General features: G+C 47.3%; 1 protein-coding gene across 1 annotated transcript; it reads left to right on the top strand.

Annotated features, from left to right (window-relative positions):
- Positions 1-6,775: 6,775 nt before the first annotated feature.
- Positions 6,776-17,515, top strand: Scnn1d (sodium channel epithelial 1 delta subunit). The gene is given in 9 exon segments (XM_063261358.1): positions 6,776-6,857; positions 13,259-13,438; positions 13,744-13,778; positions 14,355-14,707; positions 15,108-15,445; positions 15,609-15,886; positions 16,002-16,063; positions 16,099-16,119; positions 16,121-17,515. Coding segments are annotated over 9 exon segments (1,407 nt in total). The 3' UTR covers positions 16,179-17,515.
- Positions 17,516-17,611: the final 96 nt, after the last annotated feature.

Genomic DNA, 17,611 nt, shown 5'->3' with positions numbered 1-17,611 from the left:
CCCGAGACTTAATACTGTCTGGCCGACTCTCCAGGAACTAGTAAGTGGCTGCGGGGATCCCGCAGTGCTTCCGACCCCAAATCTCGGACCAGTCTGGGAGACTAGGCCCAGAGAAAATATGACCCGTGAGTTCACCATGAATTAGGACCACCGGCCACTTTCTGGCCCAGAATACACTCTTGTCTGCCCTTAAAGCAGTTAAGTACCGGGCCTGGGGATTCACTCAGCCCTCCCTCGCTACCCCTCTAGCCACGAAGACCCCTGTGTACAGCGCAATTGATGAGCATAGGCGTATCCCGCACTCCAAACCCGCGACACCCCCCAAGCCCTGGGGATAGCGGTTCTTATAAAAATAGTTCCTGTGTTTCCGCACCAAGTTTTCCACTCAGTTCTTGAATACCATCATTATGCTCGAGGACATTGCTCTAAGACGGGTTTTCCCTCTCCTCAGCCTCCTTCCTGACCCTGGGGAGGGGAGGCGTTACAGCTTGGTAATTTGGCAGACTATCTGGCTGGTGCTGAAACAGGAAGCTGCCAGTAGGAATGTTCTGAATACTAGTTTGGGCCCAGACTTCTCCAGTTCTCCATGCACACTCCTGCCTCGCTGCTGCATTCCTAGAATGCTGAAGTTTGTTCTCATGTTGGTGAGATACGTCACACACACACACACACACACACACACACACACACACACACTATGTCCTTGACTCAGCACCTTCCCTTCATTTGTCTGTGAACACTGTGCATAGGCTCCAGAAAGCAAAGATGGATGTGGCCAAGTGTCAGTGTTCTGGGTTACAACACACTGGAAGATTGAAGAGAGACACTGCAGGATGAATTTAGGTTTCTCAACAGGGGTTGGGGATTTAGCTCAATGGTAGAGCGCTTGCCTAGGAAGCGCAAGGCCCTGGGTTCGGTCCCCAGCTCCGAAAAAAAGAACAAAAAAAAAAAAAAACAAAAAAAAACAAAAACCCTAATTATTAGGCTTCTCAACAGCAGGGGGATCAACCTCTGCAGGAATGAACCCAGAATCCACATTGCAAAGCCTATTGTTACACAAAAGGCATTTTTTGCAAGTCAATTTGTGCATACCAAAACCTCTTGTCTGATCTAGGAGTAGTCAGAAGGAATTATAGAGAATCTCTTTGTGATTCTTGTGATTTCACTGCACGGGAGCACCGTCTGTCAATTTTTTTTTTTTAAAGCCTATGTCAATGACCTGAAGCAGGAAATAGGAGGTGGCAGTCCAGCAGAGAGAGAGAGAGAGGAATTCTGGGAAAGAGTCAGGCAAGGGAGATCATCAACCCCCTCTGCCCCACATGAAGAAGCCGGTCACATGAAACTGAAGGAAAGGTACCCCGCCAAGTGGCACAACTTAGACTACTCTACACGGGATAAACTAGCCAAAGCTATATTCCTATATAAAAGCATGTATTCCTATATAAGAGTCTCAGAGTCCATTATCTCAGGAAACTTGGGCACAGGGAGAAAGGCTCATGGTCATAAGGAACCATTGCCTAAGCAATTCCCAGCCATAAGATATTTCCCAGTTTGCCGAGTATGTCTCCCGACTATATTATACAAAGCTTCTGAGTCCTTTGGAAGAGCAACTCCATAAACCTCATATAATACCCACTAACTAGTTACAAAAGACTTGTTCAAAGCCTAGGTGACTCTAGAATTCATGCCAGACACAACAGCTCTGCTAAAATTCTGCTACACATGGTGCTTGGATGTCTCAGGTTGCTCCGAGGATGCAAGTTGGGGCTGCAAAGCAGAGGCAGTCACAGGGCTGTACCAGAGACATTACAGTGCCTGGCCAACCAGTTATGTATGGCAGAACTGATGGTCAACTTTAAGTCTTCAACCTTCACCAGAACCCTGACTGCCTCTGAGTATCAGCAGTAGGCTTGCTAACTGATCATTGACAATTGATGACCAAGACTCAGCAGCCACTCCAGCAGTGGTGATTGATTCACAGAGCAGGTGGCCAGACAGTATTCAGTCCTGGAAGCATCATGGAGGGGTCAAGCACCCCTAGTTGATCTGGACTGCTGCAACAGGGCTGGCCCCTGAGCCCTGGGGAGTATCCTGTCTGTCAGCCTACCATGGCAAGTTAGTTCTGGGAGACCAGTGGCTTCTCTTTCCATTGTCAAACTCAAAAAATGAATAAGCACAGAGACCCTTTGCCTCCTTCCCTCCCCAAGGCAGTGGGACCCCTAATCAGGGTAAATTAAGCCACTTTTAAAGGATGAAAAGCTAGAAGATGAGGCCACTCTATACAGGAAAATAATTATGCTCTCTGGAACATGCCTTGTTAGCTAGTTTTATGTCAATTTGACAAAAGCTAGTCATTTAAGAGGAGAGAGCCTCAACTGAGAAAAATGGGTCTACAAGTTAGGACTTTAGGCAAATCTGCAGACTATTTTCTTAATTTGCGATTGATTTAGAAGGGCCCAGCCCATTGTAGGTGAGGTCGTCCCTGGGCTGGTGGCCCTGGGTTCTATAAGAAAGGAAGCTGGTGCTGAATGAAATGGCACTCATCTTTAATCCCAGACCTCTAGAGACAGAGGTAGGTGGATCTCTGAGTTCCAAGCCAGCCTGGTCTACAAAGTGATGTCTAAGACAAGAAAAACCTTGTCTCAACAAACAAAGCAGACTGAGCAGGCCATGAGGAGCAAACTAGTAGCCAGCATTCTTGCATGACCTCTGCATCAGCTCCTGCCTCCGGGTTCTTGTCCTGCTTGAGTTCTTTGACTTCCTGCAATAATAAACAGTATTGTGGAAGTATATACCAAAGAAACCCTTCTGTGGTTGTTAAGGCTTAATAGGAAACTTTCTCTGCCCAAGTTGATTACAGATTCTGTGCCCTTGGAAACCAATCACAATGGAAGTCAGTAGAACGGCTTTGTATAGTTACAGTAAGCTTGGGCCCCAGCATAAAAGAAACACCTGCACAAATACAAGAAATTATTTGGAATAAGACTTCCATTTTGAGTAGGGGTTGAGTAATGTTTAAGTTCCCAAGACCTCCCTGGGAACTGACATCCTACTTGGCAGAAAGAGACATGAATGTGCGTGACACCTGGTTGGCAAGTTAACACACTAATGTTAGACAAGGCAAGTTCCCTGCCACAGTTGAATACCCCAGCCAATGGGAGTTGGATAAGTGTACAACAAAGACATTTTCCTTTTTTTTTCCTCTCTTTTTTCTTTTTTTCGGAGCTGGGGACCGAACCCAGGGCCTTGTGCTTGCTAGGCAAGCGCTCTACCACTGAGCTAAATCCGCAACCCCCAAAGACATTTTCCTAAGGAAATCCCCTATCCCAAAATCCCAATTGGTGGAATAACTTGGCACAGATGTTTGTGGATTTTAGGCCTAAAATCCCTATAGGATCTTCACTCAATGACCATGCCCTGATTGATCAGTCCTGGGACATGTGCTCAATAAACTACCCCTATCTGACTGAGCTCTGTGTTTTTTGTGGTCTGTGAGGCAACTCCTGGACCCCAGTGGTGGTTTAAGTAAGAATGGCCCCATAGGCTCAGGTGTGTCCTTGTTAGGGATGGGGTAGGTATGGCTTTGTCGGAGGAACTGTGTTACTGGGTGGGGGGGGGGGAGGTGTTTGGGTTTTCAAGTGCTCAAGCCAGGCCCAGTGTCTTTCTCTCTTCCTGCTGCCTGCCACCATGTCTGCCCACACACCACCATTGCTGTGGTCACGATGTCTCATCACAGCAATAAAAACCTTAAGGAAGACACTTCCTCACCAAATTGCTTTCGGTCATGATGTTTCATCATCATAATAGTAACCCCAAGATGCAAATGCAGCCAACCCTTGGGCCATAACCCTTCTCTGAACTGCGTCCTTGTGTAAAATGAAGCACTAACATACCCACCAGGGTAGCATGAGCGCCTAAACCATCGTGATGGTAAAGATGCAGAGAGGTCCCAGCCTAGAGCCCCCAGACCCTGAAGACAGCTGCATCATTCCTGAAGGGACAAGATTTGGGGACATATGGGGACAGATGTAGCCAGCACGGCCTGCCAGAACCAGAGACCTCACCTTACCATACACATCTTCTACCTTATAGTTAACAGGACAAAGGCTGCCCTGCTCTCTATACAAAGCTGATGGCTTTAAGAATTAAGAAGGGGTGGCAAGGTAGACTTGCAGCTGGGGTAGACTTGACTGAAACCTCCTGAACTCTAGTACCAAACTCCTAAGAGTAGGCTCCATCTTTCTGCACTGGGAGAGCCTAGGGATTGCCTCCAGGACGTACTCCCTACCAACCAGTTCATGGGTTGCTGAGTTGCAGGAAAGAAACAGCTGACCACTACTCAGTATTTTGAGTACTTTCATCGTGTCTTGTGACAGCTTCCAAAAGACCAGGGTAGAATGGAATTAAAAAAAAAATTTCCAGGCTGGAGAGATGGCTCAGCGGTTAAGAGCCCCGACTACTCTTCCAGAGGTCCTGAGTTCAATTCCCAGCAACCACATGGTGGTTCACAACCATCTGTAAAGAGATCCGATGCCCTCTCCTGGTGTATCTTAAGACAGCTACAGTGTACTTATATATAATAAATGAATAAATCTTTAAAAAAAAATTTCCAGGAGCCAGCAAGATGGTGCATGCCACAAAGCCCAATGACCCAAGTTCAAGCACCAGGACCCACATGCTAGAAGAACTTTGACTCCCCCAAGCTGTCCTCTGATTGCAGCATCTGTACTGTGGCACATACCCACACACACACATAAATACAAAACATTTTTAATTGTGTGTCTTCTTATGTAGGTGTGTGCACACGAGTGTGGATACCCACAGAAGCCAGAGGCATCAGATCTCTTGGAGCTAAAATTACAAATGGTTGCAAGCTCTCTTAAGTGGTGCTATGTGAGTAAAGCCTGAAGAACCACAAGTGGTTTTTAACCACTGAACCCTCTGCAGCCCTAATATGTGTATTTTTTTTCTTTTGAGTCAGTGTTACAGGATATTTGAACCTATATCTAGTTAGGGTATGGCTCAGTCCTTAGCACACACCTTTAATTCCGCTGGCTGCCATACAGACACACTCTTTTTTTTTTTTTCTTTTTTTTTTTTTTTTTTTTTTTTTTTTTTTGGTTCTTTTTTTTCCGGAGCTGGGGACCGAACCAGGGCCTTGCGCTTCCTAGGCAAGCACTCTTACCACTGAGCTAAATCCCCAACCCCCATACAGACACACTCTTAATACTCACCTGTAATCCCAAACAGTGAAGGCAAAGATCGTTTATAGAAGGAAACACCCATGTTTGGAAGTGATGTCTAATTGAGTGGCAGAAAAAAGTGATGAATCAGAGAAAGATTTGAAAATTAAAAAAGATTGCTAAAGTTAGTTTGGGCCAAGTAGAGCAATTCAGGAGAGGCCAAGAAAGAGAAGCAAGCCTGAATCAGTTAGTGTGGTGAGAAGTTTTGAGCCAAAACAATGATTACTACAGGCAAATAAAAGTTACTCATTTTCAAACACACACACACACACACACACACACACACACACACACACACACACACACACACACACACGTTGAACTGGAATGCACAGTGTAGACCAAGCTGGCTTCTAGCTCAGGGATTCTCCTTCTTTGGCTCTGTCTTCCATGTCCTGGGATTAAAGCTGTGCTCTGCTATGCCATGCCTTCCTAATAAATTTAAAAATAAACTATTTAAAATTTTTCTTGCAGGGTTGACCACAAGGCCTCGGTCCTATCTCACCAGGAGAGACAGTGGGCCAGAACTTGAGGGTGAACCCCCAAAGAGCTAGAGGTGACCCAGAAGAACATTCTTACATATCTCCCTGACTTCTAGCAGGTAGTACGTCAGACTAGCAGTTGTATCCCATGTTAGTGTATAAGGGACCTGTTCTGAGGTGACCCAAGATCCTGGTCTGGCCAGTACAGCCAATACCTAGTCTCTCTGCAAAAACACTCTGTATAGGTCTAGGAACCTCAAATAAGCCAGCCCTCAGCTCAGTCTCCCCACTAGGAATCATGTGTGTTTCACACGAGTTGCACAAGGCTTTCACAGGGTGCCCTCTGAGTTGCACCCAGATATGAGGGAAAGAACTGAACCTGGAGTCCTATGAAATGCCAGGTGTCTGTATTACCAAGGCAGCTCTGTCTTGATGGAACTGCCTATTCCTGGTTGGAACTGTTCCTGGTTATTATTTTTTTTCAAAGATTTATTTATTTATTTATTATATATAAGTGCACTGTAACTGTCTTCAGACATCAGAAGAGGGCATCAGATCCCATTACAGATGGTTGTGAGCCACCATGTGGTTGTTGGGATTTGAACTCAGGACCTCTGAAAGAGCAGTCAGTGCTCTTAACCACTGAGCCATCTCTCCAGCCCATTCTTGGTTATTCTTATGGCTAGATACCTATAAGGTTTGGGGTGGAAGTAAGTGCTCCAGTGTCCTTTCTGGGAGGGCAGAGAGTCCAGGAATCTCTATTTGTCCTCCCTCCCCCTCCCATTCACCACATTTAAAAAATGTATATGCATATTTTACCTGAAACGCCCACATATATTTAATATCTGTGTACCACATGTATGCCCTGTGTCCATGGAGGCTAGAAAAGGGCCCTGGATACCCTGGAACTGAGGCTACAAATGGCTGTAAGACACTATGTAGGTGCTGGGTCCTGTGAAAGAGTAGCCAGTGCTCTTAATACCAATTCATCTCTCCAGTCCCTCTCCATATCTTTCAACATGTAGCGAGTAATGACCACAGGGGACTCTCATGGATCGACAACTGGGGACAGCCTTACGCTACTACAGCCTGCCTCCTCTTCACAACAGAACCAAAGTGCCTGGGGAAGCAGGTGAGACAGGCCAGGAAGGAGGAGACACTTACCCTGGGGCCCAGATCAAGTGTAATACATGAAGCAGACCCTCCTCGTGCCTTCCCCGAACCTTAGTTGTTCTGTCTGGGTTTCCCAGGAAGAAGTGAGGAGGGGTGAGTTAGAGGCCAGTGTTCCTTCATATTCTCTCTCTCTCTCTCTCTCTCTCTCTCTCTCTCTCTCTCTCTCTCCCCTCTCCCTCCCTCCCTTCCTCCCTCCCTTCTTTCCTTCCTTTCTTCTTTCCTTCCTTTCTTCTTTCCTTCCTTCCTTCTTTCCTTCCTTTCTTCCTTTCTTCCTTCCTTCCTTCCTTCCTTCCTTCCTTCCTCCCTCCCTCCCTCCCTTTTCCAGCCGCAGCAGTATTGGGAGTATTGAGTTGCTCTAATGCATACAACTTGGTCCAGGCTCTTCCTCTTCTGCTGCTGAATGCCAACAAACCCATTCCCACCCTCTAAAGGAATGGCACTTAGATGTGGAAGACACCGCACGGCCTATGCTGAGTCTGGAAGTCCCTCACCAGCCATATTAACTAGTACCACTTCTGAACCTCAGGCTTCAAGAGTGACTTAGTCACATTTACACTTAAGGAAATGGGCTCAGAAAGGTTGGATAACCTGGACAAATCCACAAAGCTGGCCAGTGACAAGTTGTGATTCCCAACTGACCAGCTAAGTCCTGAGCCACTCTTTCCCAGCACAACTTCCCTCTCCTGGGAGGTCATCGTGACTGCTGCCTGCTTCCAGAACCAAGAGGCTAATCATCTCATCCCTTTTGGTATTCTAATTTAAGCTGGATGCATTGGGAGTGGGCACTCACTCCTTCAGTCTAACACAGGTCCTTAAAATTGATTAGTCAAGAAGGCAGAATCTGTCCTAGGTGAGGGATGGTAAGGGTTGTGCTTGTAGCTGGACTTTTGGCTACTTTATGGGTTCCCTTTCCTACAACCCTTCTCCACCCCAACTCTACCCCTTCCAACCTCCCCCCAAAACCCACAGCACAAGGTAGGAGAGGAACAAGGCTAGAGAGGAAAGAAGGTGTTGATATCATTGGACTACTTCCTACTGACTAGCGGTGTCCAGTTCCTTGGGGGCAAGTTTGATCTTTACCATTAGGAAATCTAATGTCTACTTCTCATCTCTTTACAAATGACCACTTGGCAAACCGCAACGACAACAGCAGCAGCAGAAGCAACAGTAGCAGCAGCAAAAGCCACTTGGGGTCCTAGCATTTAAATACCCTTTCAAGAGTCCCCAGAATTCCAAATATCAAACACTTGCAGAAACTATCTGCAGCTTCCGTGAACAATCTAAAGCATCTGAGATTAAAACAAAAAGAACATTTTGTGGTTTTAAGGAAACCAGAATTCTCTGTACATGTGCTCAACCCACAAACCAGTGGGGTCATTCTGAGACACGTAAGGTTCCTCAGAAGAGACAGGAGTAGTTAAAGCTCCTGGGGTTGTGGCGTCTGGCTAGCCTGTCTCTAGTTTCCCACACCTACTATCTGATTTGTCTCTGAGTGTGAAGCAGGGTCTTAGTGTATGTGTGGCTTTCATGTGTGTTTTAGCATGTCCCACTAAATAATATGGCTGAGGCACTGGAGAAGGTGAATCTCCACCCATTCAGGACACCTGATACCATCTACACACCCAGGTCCAAAGTTGTTCCTACAAATTGTTCCCATCCCAGTAACTGGTCAAGGAATACCTGTGTTCTGGGAGTGATGGGCTCCAGTCAGTGCCACTCAACCATAAACGCTTGTGGTCAGTGCTGGAGACTTAGAGCCAAGCAGATGGTGGCAGGCAGAAGTCCCAACTCTGAGTTTCAGGAGCTCTCAGGTCCTGGCCCCAAACAGATCTCTTTCCTATAGCCACGGGCTTTTCTACCCAGCCCTTTTGTTCCCAGAATAACGACTCTGACAATTATTTATGAATAAATGCCCAGGCCTTACTTAAGCTTTGGCTCATTCTCTCAAACAGCTCATAATTTATATAACCCGTTTATCTTAGTCTATGTCTGCAACATGGCTGGGTACCCCTCTTCAGTTTCATAAGTCCATCTCTTCCAAGTCTGGGTTGAACTTCTTGCCTCTCACTAACTCCCAGGGTTCCTGTCTCTCTCCAGAACTCTGCCTTATGCTAGAAGGCCATCAGCTTTTTATGAACAGGTAATGCTTCCATATAGTATACAAGAGATTCTCTCTGTACTTTCCCATCCCAAATCTGCAACCCGATCACTAAAACTAGGGTAAGGAGCCTAAGCCTCTTCCACCAGGCTCAGGGTGAAAAAGATTCTGGCAGAGAACCCTACATCTCTGCCTCCCCAAGAGCTCCCCTTCTATGCCCAGAGCAGGCTATAAAGAGAAGACTTTCCCACCAGCCTCAAGCCACCTCTTCCTTTATGACCTGCTGGAGCTGTCACCATCTCAGCTTGTGTACCACACTCTTAGGGGAAGAATCAAGGCACCTGAACAAGAGCCCATCTTCAAAGTACTAAGGAGTGCATGATCTCTGCTCTCTGTGCTGGCTCCTGGGGTTGAATGGGGATCCCTTCTTGATAATCAGGGCAGGCCATTTTTTTAGATCTGCTGTACTGAGGTGGTAACTAGCCTGTCTCCCCTTGTGGCGGCTTAAATATGCTTGGCCAAGGGAGTGGCACTGTTAGGAAGTGTGCCCTTGGAATGGGTGTGGCCTTGTTGGCATGAGTGTGGTCTTGTTGGAATGGGTGCAGTCTTGTTGGAGTGGGTGTGGTCTTCTTGGAATGGATGTGAGCTTTAAGACCCTCCTAAGCTGCCTAGAAGCCAGTCATCTGCTAGCTGCCTTAGGAACAAGAGGTGGAACTCTCAGCTCCTCCAGCCCCACCTCTGTAGACTGACCTTGAACTCAGAGATCTGCATGACTGTCTCCTTAATGCTGGGATTAAAAGTGTGTACTACCATGCCTGGACTTAAAGCTTTTCTTCACCTAGAACTTGCTTTATCCCAAGATGACCTTGAACTCAGAGATCTATTTGTCCCCTCAGATTAAAGGTGTATACCATCAGGCTTGGGCCTAAGCTTTTCATGACCACTGTTCCTCAAGATTGGAATCAAAAGCCCATGTCTCCCAGTCTCGAGGTCTGGATCTCAAGAATGCCCTCCGTTTCTTCACGTGATCTTAACCAAAAGGCCGAGAAGCAATATGCCCTCCATTTCTGGACTGTAGTCATTCCAGATTAAAAGTCCAAACCATTCCTTGTTCAACTGCAAATACAAAAAGTAAGCTTAGGACTCAGCTCCATTCATTTCCTGGTGCCACTTTATTACTTGAACCATATATTTTATATTTTTCCTTTCTGAGTTTGGCACACATGAGACCTTAACCAGAGAACAGAGTCTCTGTTGGGCTTTGTTGAGACTTCCTTTGTCAATGCAAATGTAAGTCTCTTTAGTTTAGCTTCAGATAGAATCTTGTTTGGAACAAAAGCAGCCGCGCTCTTCACCAAAATACCGCAAGAACAGTCTCTCAGCCACATATTAAAATTCTTCTCCAAAACCTCTAGAACCAGGCTTCTACAGTTCAAATCACCCTCCACAACACAGTCTTTCATATTTCTACTCGGATAACCCATTAAGCCCCACTTAAATAAAGCATTCCACTGCTTACTAAATCCAAAGTCCCGAAATCTACATTCTTCCAAACAAAGGCATGGTCAGGCCTATCACAGCAATACCCCAGTCCCTAGTACCAACTTCTGTCTCAATTAGGGATTTATTGCTGTGAACAAAAACCATGAACAAGGCAACTCCTATAAGGATGACATTTAATTGGGGCTGGCTTACAGGTTCAGAGGTTCAGAGGTTCAGAGGTTCAGTTCATTATCATCAAGGCAGGAACATGGCAGCATCCAGGCAGAGGTGGGGTTGGAACTTGTGTTCCTAAGGCAGCTAGCAGAAGACTGGCTTCTAGGCAGCTAGGAGGAGGGTCTTAAAGCTCATACCCAAAGTGACACACCTATTCCAAAAAGACCACACCCACCCCAACAAGGCCACAGCTATTCCAAGGGCACACCTACTCCAACAAGGCCACACCCACCCAACAAGACCACACTTTCAAATAGTGCCACTACCTTGGCCAAGCATATTTAAACCACTACGCCCCCTACTGGGGTATAGTCTACGTTGGGTTGGACCTCACAAACTATTCCGAATGAGCTACAGATATGTCTCAATGGTTAAGAACGTGTATTATTCTTGCAGAAGACTCATGTTCAACACCCACATCAGGCAGCTTATAACTGCTTGTATAGTCCAGCTCTGAGGGGTGCCCCTAATCTCAGGCACATGCACATATACAGACATACACACCCGTTAGCATTCTGTCTAAGCTCTGCCCCGCAGTTGCCTGGCAATAGCCAGGTGTGCCTGACACTGTAAAAGGGGCTGCTTGCCCCCTCCTCACTCTCTTGCTCTTGTTCTCCCTTGCTCTTCCCCTCTTCCCCTTTGTCCCTTCTCTCCTCATTCCCCTACCCCCTTCCCTCCACGTGCTCATGGCCAGCATTTACTCCTCTCCTCTTCTACTCTTCTTCTTTCTCTCATCCCTCTCCCTTGTCTCATCCTTACATTAAACCTCTCCACATGGAATCATGTTGGCCTGGTGTGGTTTGTCCAGATGCAAGCCGAGATTTCTACCCCAACAATGTACATGAAAATAAATAATAAAATACTAAAAAGAAAAAACCATTCCAGGCCATCTCAGGGGGATCTGCATTCTCCTACTGCCTCTCCTCCACCTCCATCAGACTTCTGAACCAAATAGACAGGACCATGTTGTTCTCTGAGAGGCTCTACCCAGCAGCTGACTCAGACAGATAAAGACACCCTCAGCCAGTGGATGGAGCTTGGTGACTCTTATGGAAAAACAGGAGGAAGGATTACGGGCCCTGAAGGGGATAGGGACTCCACAGGAAGACCAACAGAGTTAACTAACCTGGACCCTTGGGGATGTCAGAGTCTGAACCACCAACCAAAGAGCACACACGGGCTGGACCTAGGCCTCTCCGCTCATATGTGGCAGATGTGCAGCTCGACCTTCATGTGTGTCCTGAACAACTGGAATGGGGGGCTATCCCAAAAGCTGTTACCTGTCTGTGGGTTATGTTCTACTAACTGGGTTGCCTGGTCTGGCCTCAGTGGGAGAGCAAATGCCTAAGTCTCACCGAGACTTGAAGTGCCAGGGGCCCACACCCATTCAGAGGAGAAGGGGCGGGAGGATGGGAGAAGGATTTTGGGAGGGAATGACCCCGAAGACCAAGGTGTAAAGTGAATAAGTAAAAAGATAATAAAGTTAAATAATATTAAAAAAAGAGATAAGAAAAGAATCTATTTCTTTTTTTTTTTTTTTTGGTTCTTTTTTTCGGAGCTGGGGACCGAACCCAGGGCCTTGCACTTCCTAGGCAAGTGCTCTACCACTGAGCTAAATCCCCAACCCCAAAGAATCTATTTCTAATGAATGAAACTACATGTGGGTTTTATGTTCTTCATTGTTATTTAGATTGTTAAGTTATTAAGGGATAAATGCTTATTTCTTCTATAATAAAAATGTTTTTATTTTCATGAAAAAAATCCAAACAATGTGTGGAGTGCCCCCCAGGGTGGGTTGGAACCACTGTGTGCCCAGGTGTCACAACTATATGTGAACTATGCATATTGAGCGCACATAAAGACATGGAAGTAGGCAAGAAAGAGGCTGGAATAAACATGTAGCTCATGTGGAACAGGATTCGACTGCAGAGAGAACGATTCTCTTATTCACCGTGCGGAAGCATCACCTAATCAACCAAAATCTGACGGCCAATGAGCTGAGGCAGGATCGGAAGGTGAGACAACTGGCAGAGAGATAGGAATTCTGGAAAAGAGTCTAGGGGTTGGGGATTTAGCTCAGTGGTAGAGCACTTGCCTAGCAAGCGCAAGGCCCTGGGTTCGGTCCCCAGCTCCGAAAAAAAGAACCAAAAAAAAAAAAAAAAAAAAAGAGTCTAAAGTGGGAGATTCACCCCAAATTCTGAAGACATCAGATGCATGAAACTGAGGAGAGGTAACCAGCCATGTGGCAAACACAGACTAGAATAGGTTATGTAAGTTACGAGCTAGTCGGGAAAGGAGCCAAAGCTTACAGCCTAGGCATTTATTCTTAAATAAGAAAGTCTCAGAATCATTGCTCTGGGAACAAAGAGACTGGGTAGAAAAGCTCGCAGCTACAGTTGACTGGGAGATTAGTATACACTGGACATGCTGCTCGGTGTGTGTGAGCACACACATGTATATGCATAGGTGTGTATAACTTTGTATGCAAGCCAGGGGCTGGCATTTCAGCTCCTGCCATGTCTAGAGACTCTGAAATCTATACTCAGGTCTGCCCCATGGCTCTCAAGGTCTGTACTTCTTCATTTTCTTCTGTGCAAATGCCACCATCCACAGCTCCATCTGCCTTGTCTGCTCCCATCAGAACCAGCTTCAGAGTTCCCAGGGGAATGCTGCTCCTGGGTGCCTCTGGATGCTCTACTGGCAGCTTGTGCTTCTATTAGAGCAGCGTTGAAGCTACCCAGTCATCATGGCCATGTCCCCGCTCTCTGAGTGCAAATTCTTCCCGTCTGTTATTCTATGTGATGTAAACCCACATCAGTGGAGGGTCTGAGAGTTGTCAGCCTTGGGTATGGGCTCCCCAACACGTAGATCAGCCTGGAATATATCCCTGGGTGGGGTCTCAGATGATACCTCGTGGTCCTATTTCTCAGATTTCTGTGTCACTCCTAAAGGAACTCCTAGACCCTACTAGGATCCCAGGGTTATTGGGTGAAGGGGAACTTTATAGGTCAGTCTGAGCGTGCAATTGTAGGGCACCTCAGGAGGAAGGACCAAGTAGAATCCCAGGTAAGGAGTGGATATTAGCCTGCCAGGAGGGCATGTGGCCCTGGAAATGGCCAGGCTGGAGACTTGATCTCAAGTCAGAAGTCACGAGAGTATATAGGCCCAGCTACTAATTCAAAGCTTCTCTCTTGGCTTGAAAGGAGGGATGGACGGCTTGTTTTCATTGGACACACAGAGACACTGAAGCCACACAGTGCTGGGACACCCTGCTCTGTGCCATAGGGAAACCCACAAGGCTCTCCACAGAAACACTGGCCATGCCTACAGGCCAGACCTCATTTGCCAACATCTGGAAGTACTTGACGCTTTTGCCTGGGAAAACATCATTGCCCACTACAAGTTTAACTTTAGTGAAAGATGGGAACCCCCTTTGCTGAAATCCCCAGCCATAAACTCCACTTTCAGCTGGACCATCTGAGTCATCTGGACAGCCAGTACAAATTTGGCTTCAGACTGATGAGTTCTGGGACTGAAGGAGGTAACAGTGCTGGTATGCTGCTGTCCCTAAGAAGACTTTTCTGGGGCTGGAGAGATGGCTCAGCGGTTAAGGGCACCCGACTGCTCTTTCAGAGGTCATGAGTTCAAATCCCAGCAACCACATGGTGGCTCACAACCATCTGTAAGGAGATCCGGTGCCCTCTTCTGGTGTATCTGAAGACAGCTACAGTGTACTTATATATAATAAATAATCTTAAAAAAAAAAAAAAAGAAAGAAAAGAAGACTTTTCTGGCAGGGACAGACAATGGTCTGTGGTAGACCTAACCCTGTGTCCTCTCTGTAATAGCACTGGTGGCCACTGTTTCTATTGTGCCTACTCCTCAGGTATGTCAACTGCTCAGGGATGATATTGCTTCTGTTACACGGACATTTTGGCCCTATTCCCCAATTCCTGGGAAGACAGTCACCAAAATCATGGTGATCTTGTCTCATCGCTATGACAGGATGGAATAATCCTGTAATTATTATTGGGATGGGTAATAAACAGGGCAATGTTGTTGGGCTGTTCCCCTCTATTTCACCAGCAGAGTTGTTTTACCCTGGGGTCCTGCTGGTAAAAGCTAGGAGTTAGCTTCCCAATAACTCCCTGCACAATAGATAGGCCATGACCCCTCAGAGTGTCCATGATGGGGTGGAGGGTGACAAGTACCTAAGCATTTCAGGCACTTCCAGACATTCCATCACAAGATCTATGTCTGAGCTGCACAATGCCCTGGCATCACAGATGAGCGCTAATCCCTGGCAGGCATCTGGACGTGACTGTTAAGTTATGTTTGCCCAGGTGTTTTCATATCTCTTCCTTGGTTTCCCCAGAGATCAACTTGATCCTCCAGGCTAAAATGCAAGGACACCTCTCTCTTCTGCGGTTGGAGGCTGGAATTGAGGTCATGGTTCACAGCTACAACACACTCTTCTGGAGCACAAGTGACTTCATATTGCCGTTGGACTCATGCTACCGTTGGAATTCGAGAGGTAAGCAGGGTTATCGGACTTCCTGTCAAAGCCAGGCACTGCGGTGGGGGAGGGCCTCAGGTTGGAGTGAACAAAGCTGAAGCACCTTTCCCCCAAGACAAGGTGCATTGGCTTGGAAGTCCCTGTTGCTTCTGCACCGGCGGTGCCAAGAGCGTGGATTTGGGACTGCTGTATAACACCTTAAACACTACGCGGGTGAGTGGGTGACAAGGAGGTTCCCTGAATCATGTGTAGGCAGGACCCTCAGCTTAAGTCCTTACTGTCTCAGTGTCCTGCTTCCAGCAGCAGATGGTGGAGATCTGCTCCAGCCAGACTCTAGTTCTGCAGCCACAAACAACACCCAGTCTGTCATCTCCTTTGAGGTTGCTGGGGGTCTCCAAGTCAGTCACTCCTAATGGGCTCTCTCAACAGTTCCTCAGGTCATTGCTTCTACCGACGCTACCAGAACCTGGAACCCCACCAGCTTCCTTGCATTTCCCACTGCCCCAGGCCTTGCAGGCAAGAGGGGACAATGATGTTGGGAATTGGGCATCAGTTCCCTGGAAGGCACCGCGGGATGACTGGTGGTGCTGTCTCTCCCAAAATGTCTTTGTATAGAATCTTTGCAGGGACTTCCAGGTGGCCTTCAGCCAAATCAAATGTGAGTCTTACAGGGAATGGTGGGAGAGGACTAGCCAATGTCCCTTCTGCTCCTCACAGACCATTGAGGTATTGGAGTGGGGAAGGGTGTAGCCTTACAAGCCTTCTCTATGCAGGACTGGATCCCAACTGGCTTAGAGCAAGACCTGTGGTGCTCAAGTTGGAGCAAGAACCAGAGGTGGGTATATCTCTGTCCCCCCATCCAAGAGGCAGTGTGACCAAAGTGAACATTCTCTAAGGGGCTTAACTACCATGTTGTGGATGAGGTGATGGCTGGAGAGATCCAGGGCTAGGGTTGGGAATACGGCCTATGGTTGACCACCTTTTCTGAGGTGATTTGAGTAGAGGCAGGCTCTACACAGTCCTGCTCATAGGTGGGGTCTGGGAGGCCCTGATGGATTTACCCACAGGTTCCACAGGGGCACCGTGCCATGGGAAGCCTCTGGAAACTGGTTCCGCTTATCTGTCCTCTGTGCTGGAGCTGGTTGTTACCGTCCTTGCTCTTTATTTCCACTGGTTCTGCTGTGAGGAAGGTGTCCTGGCTTGGGGTCGGTACTGCTTCAGGGAAGCCCACATCTCCACCCAGGCCAGCCTGAGACCTCTACCCCAAGCTTTAGTGAGTGATGCTGAAGGCCCATCAAAAGCTCACACGGGTGCCCCCAGGATCTTTGGAAGATCTGCTTCAATGTAAGAATTGAACTAAACTCCAGGCCCTTGAGATTCTTTTGAGATGGTTTCTCTGGGCAGTCCTGACTCAGATATTCTCCTGCCTCTGCCTCCCAAGTACTGGGATTAAAGGCGTGTACCACCATCCCCAGAACTCCCTTAAGATATTGACAACTGAACTAACCCCAGTAGTGCCATCCAATCCCTCAGCATAATTTTGGGAGCTGTAGCAGCGGTGGGCTCCCTAGTTGCCCAGAGTGAGCCGGACTAGCAATTTGAGGGCCCAGAAAGCAGTAACATCTGACCTATGCAGAAACTAAATATATCCAACATGCCAGGGACTCTGTTTACCCACCTACCTTGCTCGGTGATGGTCCCTTGGGTTGAGGGGGGTGTCCCAAAACCCAAGGGCTGTGAAGTTTCTCCTCGATATACTTCTAAACTCTGGATATGAGCATGTATCCATTCATGTTCATGTGTGTGAAGAGGTACTTCTACATAGTGGAACCTGTTATCACATTTGCCTATTCATGTTACGCACACATTCTCGAACACGCATGCATGCACACGTGCACACACGCACATATCAGACAGGGCCTGAATTGGTTTTGCGGCAGAAATAAAAAAGTAAATCCAAGTCAAGACATCTGCTGACCTCGGGCTGCTCTGCCGTACAACCAGTCATTCCGACTGTTGTCAGACACATACATGTGTCTCCCCAACCACCTACATCAGGGTAAGCTACAAACCTCAGAATGTACCTCAAAGGCCCCTTGCAACAGAGCACAGCAGACACACTGCTGGTAAGGGACACTGGGTGCAAATCAGGGACAAGAGCCCCAGCTACCCTCATTGACTGTGTTCCTCCTTCTCCCTATCAAGGGATACAGTCTAATTCAGAGAAGGGCAGAGAGGAGAGGCCAGAGAACAGGGGCTGAAGGTGTCAGGTGTCAGTTTCTCTCAAAGTATCAGGCCAGCATTGGCTTGTCTGGGTTAGATCCCTTTGGGAAGGGACAGTGTTGGGACTCTGCTTCAGGCTGTTCCCAGGCAAACATTCAGC

This window comes from Rattus norvegicus, chromosome 5 (genome assembly GCF_036323735.1).
Source record: "Rattus norvegicus strain BN/NHsdMcwi chromosome 5, GRCr8, whole genome shotgun sequence".
Classification (NCBI taxonomy): Eukaryota; Metazoa; Chordata; class Mammalia; order Rodentia; family Muridae; genus Rattus; species Rattus norvegicus.
Note: the sequence above shows the minus strand (reverse complement) of the source record. Positions and strands in the feature narration are given on the sequence as shown.